This window comes from Bos taurus, chromosome 20 (genome assembly GCF_002263795.3).
Source record: "Bos taurus isolate L1 Dominette 01449 registration number 42190680 breed Hereford chromosome 20, ARS-UCD2.0, whole genome shotgun sequence".
Lineage (NCBI taxonomy): Eukaryota > Metazoa > Chordata > Mammalia > Artiodactyla > Bovidae > Bos > Bos taurus.
Window position 1 is genome coordinate 62,600,437 of NC_037347.1, and position 20,820 is coordinate 62,621,256.

The window sequence follows — 20,820 nt, forward strand, 5'->3', positions numbered from 1 at the left end:
CTGCCCAGAGCAGAGGCACTGGTCCTGGGGCCTGGCCGGCAGGCCCGAAGAACATCCCAGGAATACCGTGCCTTATGGCCATCTCTCACCCCTCCTCACTCCCCCAGTCACCACCCCCCAACCCCTCTCGTTGGAGCCTCATGATGCTGGAAGAAGGTTCCATCACCAGGGTCAGTGAGGAGAATAAAGACTGCCTCTCTCACTTTTCATGTCAGCTCACAGATTTCCTAATAAGGAGGGTCCTTTGTGTATTGAAAATCCTTGGACTGCAAGGAGACCCAACCAGTCAATCCCAAAGGAAATCAACCCTGAATATTCATTGGAAGGACTGATGATGAAGCTGAAACTCTAATACTTTAGCCACCTGATGTGAAGAACTGACTCATTGGAAAAGACCCTGAGGCTGGGAAAGATTGAAGGCGGGAGGAGAAGGGGGCGACAGAGGATGAGATGGTTAGATAGCATCACTGACTCGACGGACATGAGCTTGAGCAAACTCTCAAGGAGAGGGACAAACTCTCAAGGACAGGGAAGCCTGGCAGTCCATGGGGTTGCTGTAGACACGACTAGTGACTGAACAATAACAACAATACATACTTACATATAAATTTTGTACCCACCCACACATATATATATCTGAATCACTTTGCTGTATACCTGAAACGAATGCAACACTGTAAATCAACTGATAAATAAACACACATATAAGTGCATTTCTAGAAAGATGCACAAGTGTCTGAGGGACCACCCTGAGGGAGCCTGAGTCATTTTTCATCCTTTATTGTATTTGGTGGATTTCTCTTGTTTTTGTGCATTACTTTTTTAGCTGTTAGAAGAAAATGAAATTAATTGTTTAATTCTTTAAAAAGCTTTCCAAGGATGTGTTCTGGGTAAAGAAAAGAAACTAAAATGCATTTATGCTGTACCACTTACATAAAAGGACACATATAAAACTACATTTCTGTTTCTATATAGCGCTGTTGTTCAGTTATAGCTCGTGTTTTACTCTAGCTCGTGTTTTACTCTAGCTCGTGTTTTACTCTCTGCGACCCCATGGACTGCGGCACACCAGACTTCCCTGTCCTTCACTATCGCCCAGAGTTTGCTCAAATTCACGTCCTTTCAGTTGGTGATGCTACTTAACCATCTCATCCTCTGTCTCGCCCTTCTCCTCCTGCCCTCAATCTTTCCCAGAGTCATAGAAGACATGTAAATAAATACAGAGGGGCATGGCCGAAGGATGCCTCCCCACCAGTGGGCACTTCTGAGAAGAGGCAGGATGCAAAGAGATTATTTTCACATGTAAAAAAAAATCTTCCCTTTGCGATACAATGTGAAAAATAAGAGTGTGTCAGATGAAGGGAGTGCACACCTACTTCGCTCAAAATGAGTAACATTAAAAATACTGGTATCATAGTATCATTTCCTAATTTATACACACTTAGGTTTATCCCAATAGAACACTGTTGTACCATAAGACTGTTTATTTCACAAGTGATTTTTAATTCTGTAGCCACAGTTTTACATGACCACATCTTGTTATACTTTTTAAACTTTAGGTACAGAGTTTGTTCAAAGGTCAAAGGGAAAGACACATTCTTTCTGCTGAACAATATATCCCATCTAACTTAAAGATGATTAACCTTTTGGATATCAAGAATTGAAATGGCTGAGGTCACCTTTATTTGTAGGTCCCCAAATAGCCCTGAGGTCTAAATAGGAAAATATCTTTTATAAACCGTAACAAAACTCTCACCTCAAAATAAAACGCTATGAAATTTACACAATTATATCCTTATTCAACATTTTTACAATGTCCAGAAACCCACCGGATTTTTAGAAATGACAATGAAAATAGTTTTACATTCAGAAAACAAAGCTTATACCAACGTGACATAACCTGAAGCCTGGCCCCTGTGCAGAGTGCACACAATTCTTCATCACCCTTGTTAAAGACGTATCTTCAGACACCCAGCGTGTGCCAGGGAGAACGAGGGTTTGAATGAAAAGGATTCCAATGAGATTTGCCTTGCCTGTTTGTTTCAATGGGGTCTATTACTCAAATTCCCTGGGATGTCCCAAAGGTTCACAGGGTTGCTGGTAACACTGCCAGGTTTCTAGCATCCTTTTCTGGTTTTCATCCAGTTTTGAAAGAGCCATGAGTTTCCAAACCAGCTTCCAGAACGTCTGCTCAGAAACTGGTGTTAAAGTGCTTCAATGCGACCTCCCAAAAATCTCATAAAGCATCAGCACAGGCCACTGCTGGGCCTGCCTGGGTTCGTTTAGTTTCTCATCCACATTTTCTTCAAAAACAGGAGAAAAATGTCCCGTTATCATGAAGTGATTCTCTCAAAAACCAAACTGCATGAGCAGTGATCGATTAGGGCATCTCAACACTTGGACAGACTCGGGGAATTCTCAGCAGCCTCCTGGTTCTGCTTCTTAAGTCAGCCTGGTACCGAACCATCTGTGACCCCAGGCCGAATACCTGGTGGAGCTCCCCCCAAGAATCCCCTCTGGATTCTGCCACTCCACGCCAGGGATGCAGCCAACAGCAGAGAGGACCCAGGCCCGGCTACACAACCTCATCCAGGAGCCGCCCAGGCCAACACCACCTTTTGACAAGGACACCTGGGTGATGACACGCTGGTTGTGTTCTGTGCCACACTGGACACACTTGAGGGGTCCCGGTGGGGGTCTTGGGCTGTCTCATCCTCAAATACACCAGGTCATAGCTGATATTCCCTGGCAGCTATAGTGGCAGTCCCCTTCGTGAGCACGAAACCCAAACTCCTTCCTGTGGGTGTGTGTGCACCCGCTCACATCACGTCACACGCCTCCCCTTGCAGCTGAGAGCCGTCAGACCACTGCAGGGCTTGCCTTTCACAAGAGCGTTATTTCAGGCTGGGTCAGGGGAAGGAGAGATTGAACAGCAGCCATCTCATTCAACTGAGTTCCTCAAAAATGAGCTAAATCAAACCAGGTTGTGATGGTTTGGGGAAGTGGGGCGATTTTGTTTGCTTTTCTATTTCTTAAAAAAAAAAACTTCCAGTGAACTTTTTTTTAGCTGCTGGTTTTAAATGTTAATGAAGACACACGAATTCATCCCTGACACAAGAGTTACCCAGAGGTTTGAAACAAATTCTCCATGCTGGAACTGGCAGGGCAACCAGGGTTTCAGGAAGAGCTGTTTTGTTGCAAGTTCTTTATAGCAACAGCCTCCCCCCCCACCCCGCCCCCACCGTGGTCACGATTATGTATCAATTTATGTATCAATGCCAGTTGTCCAGGTGAATGGGACTTTGTTGTTTAATCGCTCCTGATGGATCCTCCCGCTTTCCTTCCCAAGAAGACATGGTCCCCCAGGCCCCGCTGAAAGGGGCTCAGTGTGAGCCTACTGCCCAGAACAGCAAGGACCAGACACACAGGCCAGAGTCCTGAGGGATCACCGTGAGCTGGGCACCCACAGCCAAGGGCAGAATCCAAACAGCTCCCCATGGGGCTCGTGAGCGTGGGGGGCGTGTTAGAATGTCCGCAAATACTTAAAAAGTGCCAGCACTTCATTTGGTAAAAACAGTTGCAACAAGAAGCTTACAATAGTTCCTGATCAATCTCAGCACTGCAGGGAATACCTGCATCGTATTAGATATCAGGATGGAGGATGAAACAGTGAGGGGTCCCAGGTGAGCCTGGGACTAGGGCTCATTTCGCAGAGCAAGCTCGGGCGAAGGATGCAGAGACGGTCTTCTGTCTTAATGTAGTGTGGGTCAGGGGGGAAAACTGTGCCCCTGCCAGAGGCTGTGGGAAACAGATCAGCCCTTCTTATTAGTCTTGGCTCCTTCATCCATCCCTTAGGAGTGCTTCACTTCATAGTAACTGGGTACCTGTGACTCTTCCCGGAGACTGAGGGCTTTGCATCCAATTCAGTACTGTGGTCTGGCCCTCACCTCGTGGGATTCAGTTTCAGAGCCTCATCTCTACTCAGTGGACTTTCCAGAGACCTGGCTGGCCACTGATGGCCCCGAAGGAAGTGGGCAGAGGCAGCTTGGATTGGCCCACCCATCCCCACACCTACAAATCCCACTTTCCAACTGACATCACAAACTCAACCCTCCACCGCAGAAGGAGCGAGTCGCAGGAGGGCCGGAAGTTGAGATGATGACCTAGTGCAATTTCCAAGCCCATTTCTGAGGTTTCTGGTGCCGCCAGGAGCCCGTGGGGAGGCGCTGCAGAAAAAAGTCACAAAGGTTCATAATGTTGCATTCCTTGGGTGTAGCCGAAGACATGGAAGGTCTCTAAACACCATGGTCATTCCAGCTTTTCCCTGCCCTCTCCCGGCAGTGAGCCTGGCACAGGGCTGACTGTAGAACATGTGATTCACGGAAGCAGAGAGAAACACCATCCTTCTCACACCACACACGCAGGTATTGGATGGGGAGGAACCACTTCTAGAGGTAAAATCGATGGGTGGCCCATCTGTGTTGTCACAGCCACCTCTTCGTACACAGAGGTTGAATTTTTTTTTCCTAAATACAAGGGTTCGCTTCCACGAGAGGCAACTGAGAGGCCCTGAGAAGTGACTTCACGTCCACTCCAAAGCCATTTCAGCCACCAGAGTCCCGAGGTTCTAAGAATCAAGAAGTCTCAATGGGAGGGGTGATTCCCAGGCATCGCCCTGGGGAAAAAGCAGCACTGACATTATCTTAGAAATATTTCTTCTGTCTAGTGTGATAACAACTCACTCAGATGCTAAAAAGTATTAAAATATACTTCACCTTTCCCCCTAACTCTATTTATATATAAATCCCTGAGAAGGTACCTGTCAAGTTGAAATTCACTATTTACAGTTAATAAACATCAGGAGTACAAAGCAGACACCGGATCCTCCTTGTTCTGTGCAGCAGGGCGGTGCTCTCATCTGTCAGGTGAAACTGAAAGTTGCTCAGTCGTGTTTGACTGTTTGCGACTCCATGGACTATGCAATCCATGGAATTCTCCAGGCCAGAATACTGGAGTGGGTAGCCTTTCCCTTCTCCAGGGGCATCGTCCCAACCCAGGGATCGAACCCAGGCCTCCCTCATTGTGGGCAGATTCTTTACCAGCTGAGCCACCAGGGAAGCCCCAACTGTCAGGAGAGCAAGCTAAATCTCCCTCCCTAAATGAAAAGAAGGTGGTGGGTGGGGCGGAATTCTGCACAGAAGCAGCAGGTGAAATCTGCTGTCCATTCACTCTTGAGTGTCTGGAGGGCACGACACGGTAAGTCATCAGGGACACTGTTGATCTCTCATGACTCCACAGTTTTCTGCTCTTTTTAGACCTCTGAGTAGTGGCGCCAGGGATGATCAAGGCATTTTAGCTAAATCTGGAGCAGAAGATAGGCAGAAAACAAAAAGAAAAAGAAAAAGGAGGCAAAAGGGCCAGCAGGGAACTTGAGTGGTGACAGAGCTGAGGGGGACACTGCCCGTCGGTGCCCCTATCCCTGACCGACACTGGAGGAGAAGGAGGGGTGAGCCCTTGGGGAGGAAAGTGCAGCCAACCATTCAAAGCAACCAAAACATATCAACACAAAACATAATCTCAATGTAGGGTGTAGACTGGCCCATCAGGGAAACAAAGACGTGTTTCTTTCCACCTCGGGGACCAGCGCTCATCTCATCCAAGGGCACTTGGCCAAGCCCAACTCTTAGGCTCAAGGGTGACCTACAGCCAACCACATCAGTGATGCTCAAAGCAGGTCCAGACCTCTGGGCCGTTCTTCCTGGGCCCTTCTGGAACAAGGGAAGAATTCACTAAAATCTGACTTTAAAAGATGGATTATCGTCACATCTGCCTCCCATTAGCCTGGGTGCAGCCTGATGGTCTGTTAATTGAGGTTTTTGGAGAGATGAGTGTAAGATGCTCAGTGTCTGATAGTGGGGGGTGGGGGGAAAAGGAGGGCGAGCCAGTGCCACGCTGCCCACATCATGAGATGGATGGGCACTCGTCACCACGTGGCCAGGGAGCACGATTTCAATCCAGAGACAGAATAAACAGCTTCCCATTGGTCTGTAATGTTTTAAATCTATGGCTTATATGCAGGATAATATTTAAATAAAGTGCTGTTGGTAGTGCATATGTGAGAGAGACTCTGCAACCCAGAGAGCCAGAGATTCTTTAGTATTTCTCAGCTTTTTGGAGATAAAAGTATGGACAGAAAACTCCCACGGAGCGCTCAGGGCCTGGGGCAAACCACACCCGTGCACCGCCAAAGTTCCCGAATCTTGGCAAGTCTACAAAGCCTGCATGAGGATAAACTGAACACCAGGGGCTTTCATCAAAGGAAAAATAAAATTCCACACCAGGTATCTGTCAGAATTGAGTCGGGAGGAGGAAGCAACCCAGCTCACTCCAGGAGAATTTGCCAAAAACATGTTTGCTTAACATTCAGCTCTAATCCCTATTTCTCAAAAAATGTATGGCCCACCTGTGTCAGTAGTTTTGCAGAACTCTATACATCTAGCATTTCTTTTTACATCTTAAGGATATTTTAATTCAATTGTCTAAGAGCACATAACTTAATTTTGTATTTCTAGTAATAATTTATTAGCGTTGCCCCCATCTTCTTAAACACTTTTTTTCTATTTTTGAGTATGTTCAAGACTTTATATGCAGATTATCTAAAACCCCTTGCTTAAAATGAGCTTAGTTCTAGCAATAAATACACACTCTTCTATGCAGTCTCATACTTTGACAATTGGGTTTTCTCCATTTTTACCACTGGATGGAAAAGAGAGCTTCAGAAATTAAAGGAAATGTGACTCCCCTGTCTTACTTGAGTATTTTGCGGTAAAGCAAATGCCTTTATCCAATAGAAATCTTCAACATCACTTAATCCAATTAAGGACGTGTGGTGCTTTAGAGCACCCCCAAGGAGATGGAAAGGCAAAGCCCCCCCAATAAAAAAAGCAAAAGGGGGTCGACAGGAGGAGAATGCCACAGATTCTATGTGAAATCATAGAGATAGCACAAATAATTACTGCTAGAAACAGTATTTTGAACAAAGGGTCTTCAGACAAATGCATTAAGACCGTCATAAGTATTTACAAAGAGCCCTATCACTGGTCAAGTGCTCTAAGTCTGATCATAACTGAAAAATACAGAACTATACAGAAAATGTCCTTTGGATAAACTGGTCTTAAATTTTTCTGCACTGAGGTTCCAAGGGGGGCTTCTCGGGTGGCTCAATGGTCGAGTTTTAGGTAGAATGCCCACTACGAGTACTGATTGCTGGGGGAACTGGTTTCAGGCGATTCAATTAGGGCTTGGCCCACTTCACTCCTGGGTGCGGCCTGAACAAACAGGAACGTTTTCTGTGCGCCCTGGGAGGTGCTGTGCGTAAAATGCAGGGGCGCACACTTCCAGGGAGGACCACACCCAGCGTCCCCGCCGCCTCCCCCGGGGCTCCGGCCAGCTTCGTATGCCCGGCTGGCGGGCTCTGCGTCCTGCCTCGCCCCCGCGCGCCGGACACACCCGCCCTCACGTCCTTTTCCTCCAGGACGACGTCCGCTTTTCCTTCTGCGCCGCGGCCAGCCGCTGCTTCTCCGCCTCCTCCGCCTTCCGCTTCTCCTCCTTGGCCTCCTTGTACCGCCACTTGGGCAGCTGCAGGTGGCTGCTGTCCTTGGTGCTGCCCCGGGCCGCCCGCTCAGGCTGGAAGGTGGGAGCGGGCGCCTTGCTGACGCGCACCTTGGGGATGGTCACGCCGGGCCGCACGCTGCTCCGCCGCAACAGCTGCAGGGGCAGGAGGCTGGCCCTCCGGGGGGCGACCGGCGGCTGCGAAGACGCGAGGCCGGCTCTGGGGGCCTCCTCTTTGGAGACCCCCGCGGCCTGGGAGGTCTGGGATTGCGGCTCGGGGCCCTCCCCCTTGTCCCTCTCCTGGGCTTGCGTGTCCTGGTCCCCGCGCGACGCCAGGATTTCCTGCACCGCCAGCCGCCTTTTGCCCACACAGGGAGGGCTCTCAGGGCACACGGTCTGGCAGACGATGGCCACGGCGGGGCTGTAGAGGCTCGTGGTCATCTTGACCATGTGGTCCAGGGCTCCCCCGTCCTCCATGCCTTGGCGCGAGCGGGAGGTCAGCGTGGACCGCACAAAATCCGTAAGCTTCTGCAAGCAGCTCTTGGAGCCTGTGGGCTTCTGACCTGCTTCCAGGGCCAGTGGCAGCTCTGGCTTGTACTTTACCCCAAACTGCTCCGGGCAGGGTCGCTCTAGTAGCCTCTGGATGACCCGAACCGCTTCAAACCGTCCAGTGTAGGTAGCCCACTCCTGGGAGGACATACCCCTGCGGGAGTCCCTGGCGTGGACATCCGCCCCTGAAAACCAGAAAGAGAAAATAGGAATGGGTGGATGCAAGCAGACCTTTTCCCTTCCACAGACAGAAAACAAAAGACAACAGGAGATGGAGACAGCTGACTCTACCTTGGAGCTGGGCCACCTGGGCGAACCCACACCTGAGTGTCACCCCTGGCATTTACTATTATAACACAACCCACCTTTAAGTGCCCGACTTCATGGTTTGTGCTGTGCTTAGTCACTCAGTCGTGTCTGACCCTGTGACTCCATGGACCATAGCCTGCCAGCCTCCTCTGTCCATGGGATCCTCCAGGCAAGAATACTGGAGTGGGTTGTCATTCCCTTCTTCAGGGGATCTTCCCAAGCCAGGGATCAAACCTGGGTCTTCTGCCTTGGCATGCGGATTCTCTACCACTAGCACCATTTGAAAAGCCCCTCTTTCCTATAAAGAAAACCGCTTAAACTCAGCACCTAAATTGTGGATTTTTTTTAATATAGAAATGAGACTTCATGGCTTTCTGGCAATGGAGAGACAGGTGGTTTGTAACACCTGGCGGATGCTACTAGAATGTTCTAAAAATACTACCAGTAACTGTCACTGGCAAAGCATTTGCTGTCTTATTTATCTATCAACTCTCCTTTTCCTCCAAGATCTCACTCTCGGAGGTTATGATTCTTATTTTTGCAGGAAGTGTGTGTTTGTTCACTTTTGGTGCTTCAGGTTAGCTGGTCACGGGTCTGTCATCTTTACCAGACTGTGGGCTTCCAGGACAGAGGCACATCTTAGTTGTTTTTGCTTCCTGAACACATATCATTCTGATTGGTGGGAGGCATGATTTTAATAAACGTCTGTTACAATGGATGGCAGTCATGGTTGCTGAGGGCACTGCCTGAAGCCTCGAAGCTGATAAGAGAGAAGTGTCCAGACCTGGGTCCTGACCCTCAACAGTCTGCACTTCCCCCCGCCCTGCAGGGAGGCCTCCTCCTCTGTGAACTTTCTGTGTTGACACGGCCCAGGTCCTCAGGGCTTTAATCCCACAGTAATCTAAGTGCACTGTGAAAGTGTTTTGTACATGCAATCAGCATCCACAATCATTTGACTTTAGGTCAAAGAGATTAGCACCCAAAATGTGGGTGAACCTCCTCCAACTAGCTGAAGACCTTAGAACAAAAGCTGACGTTTTCAGGAGAAGAAAGAATCCAGCCTCAAGATCGCAGCATCCACTCCTGCCCAAGTCTCCAGGATCCTGGCATGTCCTACAGATTCCAGGCTTACCAATGCCAATTTCCGTAACATTGTTGTTGCTGTTCAGTTGCTCAGTCGTGTCCAACACTTTGCAACTCTATGGACTGCAGCACGCCAGGCTTCCCTATCCTTCACTATCTCCTGAAGTTTGCCCAAACGCATGTCCATTGAGTCAGTGATGCCATCCAACCATCTCATCCTCTGTCGTCCCCTTCTCCACCCGCCTTCGATCTTTCCCAGCATCAGGGTCTTTTCCAATGAGTTGGCTCTTCACGTTAGGTGGCCTAAGGATTCAAGCTTCAGCTTCAGCATCAGTCCTTCCAATGAATATTCAGGGTTGATTTCTTTTAGGACTGATGGGTTTGATCTCCTTGTAGTCCAAGGGGCTCTCAAGAGTCTTCTCTAGAACCACAGTTTCAAAGCATCAATTCTTCAGTGCTTGGCCTTCTTTATGGTCCAACTCTCACATCCATACATGACTACTGGAAAAAAAACCTCCCTAAAATAATTCTATTACTATATATCTCCCACCTGTTATGTCTTTCTGGAGAAATCTGCCTCCTACATCTTCACAATCTCCCTTACACAAGTCACTTCGTTCACAAATCTCCCCATACCACCCACTGCCCCTCCTGATACTGCAAAGTTAATCTTCAATTCAACTTGATGAAATGTTTGTAAGTTTCAGTAAAAGAGAAATTAATAAGGAATTGCTGTTCAGTTAAGCTTGGTCCAATCTCAGCTGCATATACAGTTAAAAATCATTCAGGATTTCAAGTCCCCTTAGTCATATTTCCACTGGCAAAACAATGTGGGGAAATAGGGCAGTTATCTAGCCTGCACGCTCTGCAGGGACCAGGCTTGGAAGAGGCTTCTGCATGTACGTCCCACATAGACTGGAGTGTCCGACACTCGAAGGCTGGGGAATAAGCACTGAAAAGAGGAGTAGGGGTCTCAGTGGCTTCCTTGCCCTGCAGCCGCCGTGGCCAATGGCCCAGGCAGACCCAGCTCACCTGAATTCGCCCAGTAACACTCTTAATTCTGTGACACATGAAAGAATCACCATATTAGAAGAGTGATAATTATTTGAAACTGGAAATCAGGATGGAACTCATTAGCTAGAGTACAATTTATAAACTGACTCAAATGAAAAGGGGGCAGTAAAAATGTCATTGCAAAAAATAGATGACACATTAAGCCTTAATTAATTGCATGTCACTTGAAAAGGAGCAAACTGCAAAATTAAAATCTTAATGAACACTGCCTGAAAGAGACATTTTTCAAATGCTAATGGAAAACTAAAGGAACAGCTGTCAAAAGTTGAGTGTGCCTCTTCCTCTCCAAAATCATCTTGGAAAATACAAACACTCGAAAGAACAAAGGCCATTCTGACTGTACTGCCGCGCAAGAGTCTTGAGTCCTGCTACAAACAAGGGATTCACTTCCTTAAGAAATCACTGTGATTCAGGGTAATATTAAAGGCCTGGACACAGTCATTAAATCATGACAGACAAGTACTGATGATTAGCATTTTATGCACATACCTCTCAGAGAGTATGGAGCAGCTCTGAAAGGCCAGTGTACCAGTCTTCTGACCAGGAGACTCTTGGTATCCTCACCCCTACCTCCCTGTTGGTTCACCCAGGGCTTCAGCAGTGTAGACAAGAGCTGAGCTCCTGACAGTTAGTTCATTTGCTACCAAGTTGGGTGCTGTGAGTTGTCTATACAGGATCCTCTATTTTGTTCAAGGCAGCAACTACTCAGTTCTAGGCAGTCCATCATCACTGGTCTAACCCTGAGTTTCAAAACCTCGGAACTATTTGAACTGTGGTGTTTGAGAAGACTGAGAGTCCCTTGGACAGTAAGAATATCAAACCAGTCCTTCCTAAAGGAAATCAGTCCTGAATATTCATTCAAAGGACTGATGCTGGAGCTGAAACTCCAATCCTTTGGCCACCTGATGCAAAAAGCCAACTCATTAGAAAAGACCCTGATGCTGGGAAAGACTGAAGGCAGGAGATGAAGGGGATGACATGATGAGATGGTTGGATGACATCACTGACTCAACGGACATGAGTCTGAGCAATCTCTGGGAGATGGTGAAGGACAAGGAAGCCTGGCATGCTGCAGTCCATGGGGTCACAAAGAGTCGGACATGACTGAGCAACTGAACAGCAACAACATTGACATCTGGGCCAGATGACTGTATGTGGTGGAGGCTCTCCTGTGCATTGCAGGACTTTAAACAGCACCCCTGGTCTCTGCCCACTAGATGCCAGTAGCACTCCACCAGCTGTGACAGCCAAAGATGTCCCCCAAGGAACCACACACATCTCCACCCCACTGAGGATCATAGTTCTAACCTCTATGACCTGCAATCTTGTTTTCCATTTTCCCAGCCTCCCTTACAACTGGTCAGGGAGCCCCAAAGAGAAGGCCATTGCATCCCTGATCAAAGGGACCTTTGGGACTTCCCTGGTGGTCCAGTGGTTAAGAATCCGCCTGCCAATGCAGGAGTCACACAGGTTCAATCCCCGGTCGGGGAACTACACCCTGGGCACCGAGACTACTGAGGGCTTGCTCTAGAGCTACGACTACTGACGCCCACGTGCTCCAGAGCCCACACTCTGCAACAGGAGAAGCCACAGCGATGAGAAGCCCGTGCACCTCAACTAGAGGGTAGCCCCCGCTTGCTACAACTAGAGCGAGCCCACACACAGCAACAAAGACCCAGTACAGCCATAAATGAACAAATTGATTAAGTTTAGAAAAAGGGGTCACGTTATCAGTGATGCTGCTTCCTGTCCGAGACACGGATCTGAGGCTGGAGCTCCAGTGAGCATCCGAACTCTTCATGAGGTGACCAGTCAACACACTGGAAGGTGGAGGGGTGGGGGTGGGGGGGGGGTGGAGGGGTGGAGGGTGTGGGGGCAATGCTGAGTCAAGAAAAGCATGGAGGAAGAAACCTGGATCTGTATGTTCTCAGGGAGTCAGGGCCGACTCTGTTGGGTGACTTCTAGTGAGGTGAGACAAATAGATGCTTGCTTTATTTAATCAACTGTCAAGTCGGGATTTCTGTTACTGGAAGAGACAAACCTCCTAAAAGGGACTGCTGCTGCTGCTGCTAAGTTGCTTCAGTCGTGTCTAACTCTGTGCGACCCCATAGACAGCAGCCCACCAGGCTCCCCCGTCCCTGGGATTCTCCAGGCAAGAATACTGGAGTGGGTTGCCATTTCCTTCTCCAATGCATGAAAGTGAAAAGTGAAAGTGAAGTCGTTCAGCCGTGACCAACTCTTAGCGGCCCCATGGACTGCAGCCTACCAGGCTCCTCCATCCATGGGATTTTCCAGGCAAGAGTACTGGGGTGGGGTGCCATTGCCTTCTCCCCTAAAAGAGACTAAAGGAAGACAATCTACCTTCTGTTGCTCATTCTTAGGACCCTTTCCCCCAAGAGTCAAGGCCAGGTCCATGGGACCAGTAGGAGGCAGGCAGAGCCCAGGATGCATCACTTCCTTTCCTATGTCTCTGTAAGCCCCCAACCCCACGTGATGTGCTAAGACACTTCAGTCATGTCTGACTGTGTAACCCCATGGACTGTAGACTCTGTGCAACCCCATGGACTGTTGACAGGTTCCTCTCTCCATAGGATTCACCAGGCAAGAATACAAGAGAGGGTTGCATACCCTCCTTCAAAGGATCTTCCCCACCCAGGGTTTGAACCTGGGTCTCCTGCACTGCAGGCGTATTCTTTACCATCTGAGCCACCCCAGGAAGCCTATCCCTGAGCAACCTACCCTTCAAATGAAGGCCCCACTCCAGTTCTACCCACACCCACAAGAGGCCTTTCTGCTCATGTTAGACAGGAGTGGGTCCCTGCTCCATCTTGGATGGGGAGGGGGGGGTCATCTTTCCCTCCCCACCTAGACACAGGTGATTACAACACACCCAGAGAGCTTCCCCTTTTGTGGTCAAGGACCGCTAAGTTTCCAGCCTTATCAGAACAAAACAAGATAAAACCACCTGCCCAGGCCGGCGCAGGCGCACCGAGATCTAAAAGGTGACTCATAGTAACCCTGGGTTTATTATGCCCAATTGTAGTAAGTTAGCATTGCTGTTTGCCCTCCCCCCGCCCCCCAACCCCCTGGGGTTTCACTTGGGTGCTTGTGACTAAGCACCTGTGGGCAAGGAGGAAGTTACACAACCTACAGCTGTCAATCAACCTGTCATCAAATTACGCAGAAAAGGTGGGATTTTCCACCCTGCAAAAGCAATGCTACCCCGTTGTCCTGGGGAGGCGTCTGGTTTCGCTTCTCTCTCTCAGGCACGCAGGTTTGCTTTGCTCAGTAAAACTCTTGCTCCTTAAAACTGATCCGTGTCTCTTAATTGAATTCTTTCTCATCAAGAGGACAAGAACTGAGGGAATCACTGTTTTCTGGCGGTGACGGTCACACAAGATCAGTGGGGACCAGCCCTTACTGGCCTTGTCCTGGGCCACCTCCGGCCTATATCTCGGGCACTTGGGGTGTAATCAATACGATATATTCAATATGATATGATATTCTATGTGATATTCAATATGATATGCTATTCAATATGAATATCATATATTCAATATATAATCAATACATCATCTTGGGGTATAATCAATATGATATATTCAATATGATATGCTATTCAATATGATATTAAATATGAATAGGATATATTCAATATATTAATCAATATGATATCTTGAGATATAATCAATATGATAAACCAGGAGGCAGGGTCATCAGGAAGAGCCCTTAAAGGCAGGGATCCCACCCCATCCCCAGGCACTTCAGTCTGAGAGATCTCAGCAGTGCTGATTCCCACGTGCCCACCTGGTAACTCACATGGCTTGGTTTTTCAGTCTTCCCAGTCTGGCTTCCTTATCCCTGACTGGCTTCCTGGGGTGACTCTCTCGAACAAATACTTGCCCCTGGTTTCACTTTCTAGAACAAGTACTTCTGTGTCCTTGTCTCACAGCTGGTTTTCGTGGGTGCCCAAGCTGAGACTGTGCCCTTGGTGATATAAAATCCCTGATTTTTTGCCCTTCCTCTTCTTAATAACTTGAAACTATTCCAACTTAATTATGGGAAATCCATGTTTTCCTCTACAAGCAGAAAGAAACCTCTCTGGGGACATCATATCCTTTGGCTTTCCGGAAACACACAGTCAGGGCTTGCCTACAACAAGGATGAGGATATGATCAGTAGCGGTAATGCCTCTGCTCTCTGCTCATTAGATGAGCCTCCTCCACCTTCCTTTCTGTCTGTTTTGTTCCCCACAATCACAGGGAAACTAGAGGCTTTTGTTTGGTTGTGTTTGCTCCCCAAATGCCGCAGCAATGACACACGTCAGGTATGAAAGCCAGCTCTCTTAAGCAAGTCTGGAACCAACCTCCGCCGGGTTCTGCTTCTCTTCAGAGATAATCACATCCTCTGTACGGTTCTCGGAGCCACTTATTAAACACACCCATCACTTTGGGGCATTAATATTCCACTGAATTAACAAGGTTCTGCAGTCAGCACCACCCAGCTCCAACCCCGCTGTGATATCAGCAGAGCTGACAGTTCTCCTTAGGAAGCCCAAAACGAAAGAGCCAACAGATCAGCTTTTTAGAACCTAGTTATATTTTTATTAAAAGCCTAAGTTTTGGTAATTCTGACATTACCTTGTTCTGCCTGACAAGGTAAGATAAGAGCTCATAGGCACTCATAGATTATGAACTATTAGAAAATCTAAACAGTTTAGGGGTGGCATTCAATTCAATGATTCATTATTTCTAAAAGGAAATAGTTCTTATTAAATATAATGAAATTCAACCCAGATTCAGAAAGACACTCAGGTTCAGAAGAATATTGCACTCGAAAAAATGAGAATGAGATACACAATTTTATCCTAACCATTATTATGTAGTAATGCAAAAATGCCTTTTGCTTTTAAAATGATCACAGGATGACCTGATTCTGTACTTTGTTCTTAGCTGTACATAAACATCAATCCAAAAGCAATACTCAGATTTTAGGATCTTTACAGGCTTTAGTTTTTCTTAATAAATTCAAATGGAAATAAGAAGACTTTAAAATACTGATGCCAATTATTTAAATATCTCAACAAGTATCCTTTTTGCTATGTATCAAATTCAGAAAAGACATTCAATCACATATTGTTTTCTCTTCTAAAACAGACACACACACATCTACTGTAAGAGGAAAATGTAACCCACTTTCCTGGGGAAAAGTAGAAGCTAACTTAGTGGCAACAGCAGAAAATGAAAATATTCTAAAGTTAAACAACAAAAGCCTTAGAGGGCAGTCAAAAGCTTCCTGAAGAAGGCGTCAGATTCTCTCTTCACTTTCCCCATCGTTTCCCATTTACATCACATCAGTGGCTTTCAACAACAGTCGACTTTCCCAATAGGGGACGTTTGGCAACGTCCAGAGGTATTTTTGGTTGTCCGAACCAAGAGGTGCTACAGTCACCTAGCAAGCAGAGGCCAGGGGTGCTGCTGAACAGCCTGCAATTCACAGGACAGCCCACCCTGAAGAGTCACCCGGCCCCAGTGTCGATAGGACCAGGATTGAGAAGTAAGAAAGTGAAGTATCTCATCATAAGCATATTTTCAAAGGGAAAAGTATACCATAGTTTTTCATTTAACAAATCATATTAAACACACAAAGTCACTAATAACCGACTTCCCTGGTGTTACAGTGGAGGGGAATCTGCCTGCCAAGGCATGGGACACGAGCTCGATCCCTGGTCGGGGAAGATCCCACATGCTGGAGCAACTAAGTCCTCGCACCACAACTACTGAGCCTGTGCTCTGGACCCTGAGAGCTGCAGCCACCGAAGCCCGCGTGCCCTGGAGCCCGTGCTCCACAGGAGAGAAGCAACCCTCAAACTGCAAGAAAAAGTAGCCCCCACTCGCCACAAAGAAAGCCCATGCGCCGCAACAAAGACCCAGCACAGCCAAAAATAAATAAGTAAATTAATTAAAAAAATAATAAAATCCGTAATAACAATAATGATAACCAAATCTTCCCTGGTGGCTCAGATGGTAAAGAATCCACCTGTAACGCAAGAGACCCTGGTTCAATCCCTGAGTCAGGAAGATGCCCGAGAAGGGAATGGCAACCCACTCCAGTATTCTTGCCTGGAGAATCCCATGGACAGAGGAGCCTGGGATGCAATGCGTGGGATCACAAAGAGTAGGGCACGACTGAGCAACTAACAGTTTCACACTTTTTTACTTTTTCAACCATTACCTACAGCTTCCTCCATTCCAGGCAACCGTCCGTGTCATGTGTGAACTCAGTCAGTCCCCATCACGACGCTCTGCAGTAACTACTGACGTCCGCTGAATATTAAGAAGAAACAGGCCTAGGGCAGGAGGTGACTGGCTTTGGCTGTAGAGAGGCTGAACGGAGGAGCTGGAATTTGACACCAGGATCCAGCTGGTTTTATGCGTCTTTCTGCTCTGACCACGTTCAGTCCAGGGATGCAGGCCTAGAGGTTTGTACTCATGAGGGATTATTCTAGACTGATGAGGTTGTGATCACGCAGATGGGAACAGGAAAGGGAAAGTATATGAAACCTAATGCCAAATTTGTTAACCAAATAACAGAGGAAAAGGGGGAAACACATTAGCATTGAATACACTGTCTTAAGCAGACCCATCTCTCCTGAGATCTGAAAAATGGTTCTGAGATCCTGTAACTGCCTGAAACCTGCACCAGACCCAGGAAAAAAGAAAGACAGGAAATCCCACGCAAGGTCTAGAGTGATTAGCAGGCAATTGATCTAAGAGCAAGAGGGTTTGTAATTCAAATGAATTCACATGGGGAAAATTCCTGGATCGACAGGGTAAGTTTTTGGTGGTAAAAGTAAATAGCTACACTCAATTATAAGATCCAGAAGTAGTAAAAGCAGATGAAGGACCCCCCAAACACAAAAGCATCATAATCACCATTTAATTAGGAGGAACCATCCCTCCCCAACGTCCCCGATAAACTTCGTGGAAACTGATTGTTGTTGTTTAATTGCGAAGTCGTGTCTGATTCTTTGCGACCCCATGGACAGAGAAGCCCGTCAGGCCCCTCTGTCCCTGGGATTTTCTAGGCAAGAATACTAGAGTGGGTTGCCACTTCCTCCTCCAGGGGATCTTCCCGACCCAACGATTAAATTCAAGTCTCCTGCACTGGCAGGCAGATTCTTTCCTGCTGAATCACTAGGGAAGCCCACTGCTCTTTAAAAAAAAAAAAAAAAAAGAAACTGTCATTGAGTCAAAAGCACAATCAATGAAATTAATTTCAATTAAGATCTTTTTTAGTTACAAAAAAGTTTTTCATCTTTGAAGCCTGTCTTTGCTTATAGAATTTATTTTTCTTACAGCATCTCCTAAAACACTCTAGTTAAGTAAAGCAGGAGAAAAAATAAAAAACAATCCAAAGTAGGTTGGGGATCCTCTAACTCCAATCTAATCACAAGGCAAGGGTCTTCCCAAGTGTCGCTAGTGGTAAAGAATCTACTTGCCAGTGCCGGAGATATAAGAGATGTGGGTTCAATCCCTGGGTTGGAAGATCCCCTGGAGGAGGAAATGGCAACCCACTCCAGTATTCTTGCCTGGAGAATCCCATGGACAGAGGAGCCTGGAGGGCTACCATCCATAGAGTGGCAAAGAGTCGGACATAACTGAGCGACTTCACACGTGCACACACAAGGTACTGAGATGGGAGGGCACGCCTTCTCTCTAGGAGCTCGTAGGGTCCAGCGAGATCAGCTGAAGCCAGAGCCAAGAACAAAACCAAAATAAATTAAGATGATGAAATCAAGTAACAGCGACAACAGCGTCTCCCACTGACTGAGATGTGAAGACGCTCTCTCTGTGCCTGACCCTGGGTGCGGGCTTCATGAACATTTCTCACTTAATTGTCAGAATAACTCAAGGAGGCTGTGCTCTACTGATGGGCACTGATTCTCTTTTAGCATGAGGAGGAAAAGATCTTCGCTCTTCACTGCAACAGACGGGATCTTTCTAGTTGTGGTATGTGAACTCTTAGATGTGGCATGTGGGATCTAGCTTCCTGACCCGGGATCGAACCCTGGCCCCCTGCATCGGGAGTGTGGAGTCTTAGCCAGTGGACCAGCAAGAAGTCCCAACACATATTTTTTAAGGAGCACACTCAGCATTGCCTGGGGCCCTGAGACCACAGAAGAAAGGTGGGGACGTACCTGCTAGCATCAGGGCTCGGATGCACTCTGTCCGGCCCTGCATGGCTGCTTTCATCAGGGCCGTGAACCCGAATGCGTTCCTCCTTTCAAGGTCAAGACCAGGGAAATAGTTCAACAAGTAGTTGGTGATGGTGACGTGCCCTGCAAAGAGAAATGCACACGTGGATGGACCACCCTCCACAAAGAGTGGGCATCCCAGAAGGGCTTCCTACACACAGAGCAAAATGGGGCAGCATCCGCCTGCAGGGCTGGACCATCTTTGTGAGGGTGGGCAGCGTGTGTGTTTGCCTCCCAAGCCACAGGAAAAAATTCTCAGGAGTCCAGGATACAAGGCGACGGAGGACCCTGCCTGGGCCACAGCGCTGCTGCCTCTGGTTCACTTGAGTTCCCTTTTGCCAACCTGCTTGAAGGCCAGCTGTCCAGGCAACCTGTTAAGGAGTGGACATGGGCAGCAGGGAGGCTGCGGGGGCACACCTGAGCTGGTCGCATGCGGATTCTGTCAGCTCCCAGCAGGAGAGGGCAATGCAGAACAGAAAAGGAAGCTAGGAGCCATTTCCCAGAATTCCAGAGCCTCAGAGAGGAGACAGTCTGCATCTCATCACCATAGCAACAGGATGTGTTAGTGCATACTGCCACCCTGGCATGGCTCAGAAGGTCCTCTCTCTCTCTCTCTCTCTCTCTTACACACACATACCCACAGAGAACACAGGGAGTGTTGCTACCCAGACCCTCATCCATTAACCCAAGCAGGTAAGAATATTCATATCAGAATATAAATTTCTCCACTTCATCGCCCTGTACTTCAAAAAAAAGGGCCGGATTTTCTGCTCATTCTCAGAGGATTCTCAAAAAGCCTGCACACTCTTAGGTAGCGGTGAATAAGGAGAACATCATGTGAGAAGCTGTGTTCCCAGGATGCTCCTGGTTCACCCCGAGAAAGATCCTCAGACAACACACAAAGAGGCTCTGGGGTCAAATGCCCGAGCTGTCCGAAGCTGCTGTCCGACACCTGGGATGGGTAATGAGGCTGTCCTGTGCACTGTAGGATGGTCAGCCGCCTCCCTGAACTCTGCCCACTAGACATGGTAGCTACCACACCTCCGTCCCTCCCAGGCATGACAACCGCAAGTGTCTCTGGACCTCACCAAGTATCGCTGGGGGCAAAATCAGCCCTGTTGAGAACCACTGTCCCAGAAGCTCAGATGTCACTGTTTCAGGACCAAGGTGGAGGACAGCCTCCCTTTCTGCTCCCCTTCGCCCTGACCCTGGCACCCCCAGCCCCTCTTGCTTGCCATCTGCATCCTGGCCCTAATGATGGCTAACACACCTCAGGAGTGCGGGCAGTCTGCACGAGGGCCTGGGTACCAGTCTCCATCCTTTTTTGAGGGGGGAGCTGCTCTGGGTCTTGGTTCCTGCATGAGGGCTTTATCTAGTTGCCGTGAGCGGGGACTACTCTCTAGTCGCAGTGTTGGGCTTCTCATTGCAGTGGCTTCCAGGCTCCAGGGCTCAGGAGTTTCAGGGCACAGGCTGAGGTGCCCCTCGGCATGTGGGATCTTCCCGGAGCGGAGAAGAACCCACGGCCCCTGCACTGGCAGGCACATTCCTCACCACCGGACCACGAGGGAAGTCCCCAGTCTCCATCCCTCTACCCTGAGGATTCAGCTCTGAAAGCCCCTCATCCCCACCCCGTGCAGGTCCCTCGGAACCCCCCTCACTGTCAGGGCTGCAGGTGTAGGGCCAGGTGGACACTGAACTGTACTTTCTGCTGTTAACTGGGCACCACCGGCTCCTTGCAGGGAGGCTTCTGCACCTCGAAGAGGCCAGGAAACCTGAGGCTCCTTCCTTGACTGGTACCAGGAAGGGCACTGCGTGAGACTGGGGCTATGGCAGAGGAGGTAAGACCTCCCCGGAAGACGGCAGGCACGAGCCACAAGGTGTTTCCTAAGACTCACATACACACACGCATGTGCACGCACACACACACACACACATGC

The 20,820-nt window shown here is 48.3% G+C and overlaps 1 protein-coding gene across 2 annotated transcripts in view; it reads right to left on the minus strand.

The window, feature by feature from the left end:
- Positions 1-1,464: 1,464 nt before the first annotated feature.
- ANKRD33B (ankyrin repeat domain 33B) overlaps positions 1,465-20,820 on the minus strand; it is a 101,490-nt gene continuing 82,134 nt past the window's right edge. The window contains exons 3-4 of one of the 2 annotated variants that reach the window (NM_001205847.3): positions 18,827-18,967; positions 7,516-8,345 (exon numbers count right to left, since the gene is read on the minus strand). In NM_001205847.3, coding sequence (NP_001192776.3) covers positions 7,516-8,345; positions 18,827-18,967 — 971 coding nt within the window. Of the gene's footprint in view, positions 8,346-18,826; positions 18,968-20,820 lie in introns of both variants that reach the window. The other variant, XM_010816845.4, reaches the window with a different exon arrangement.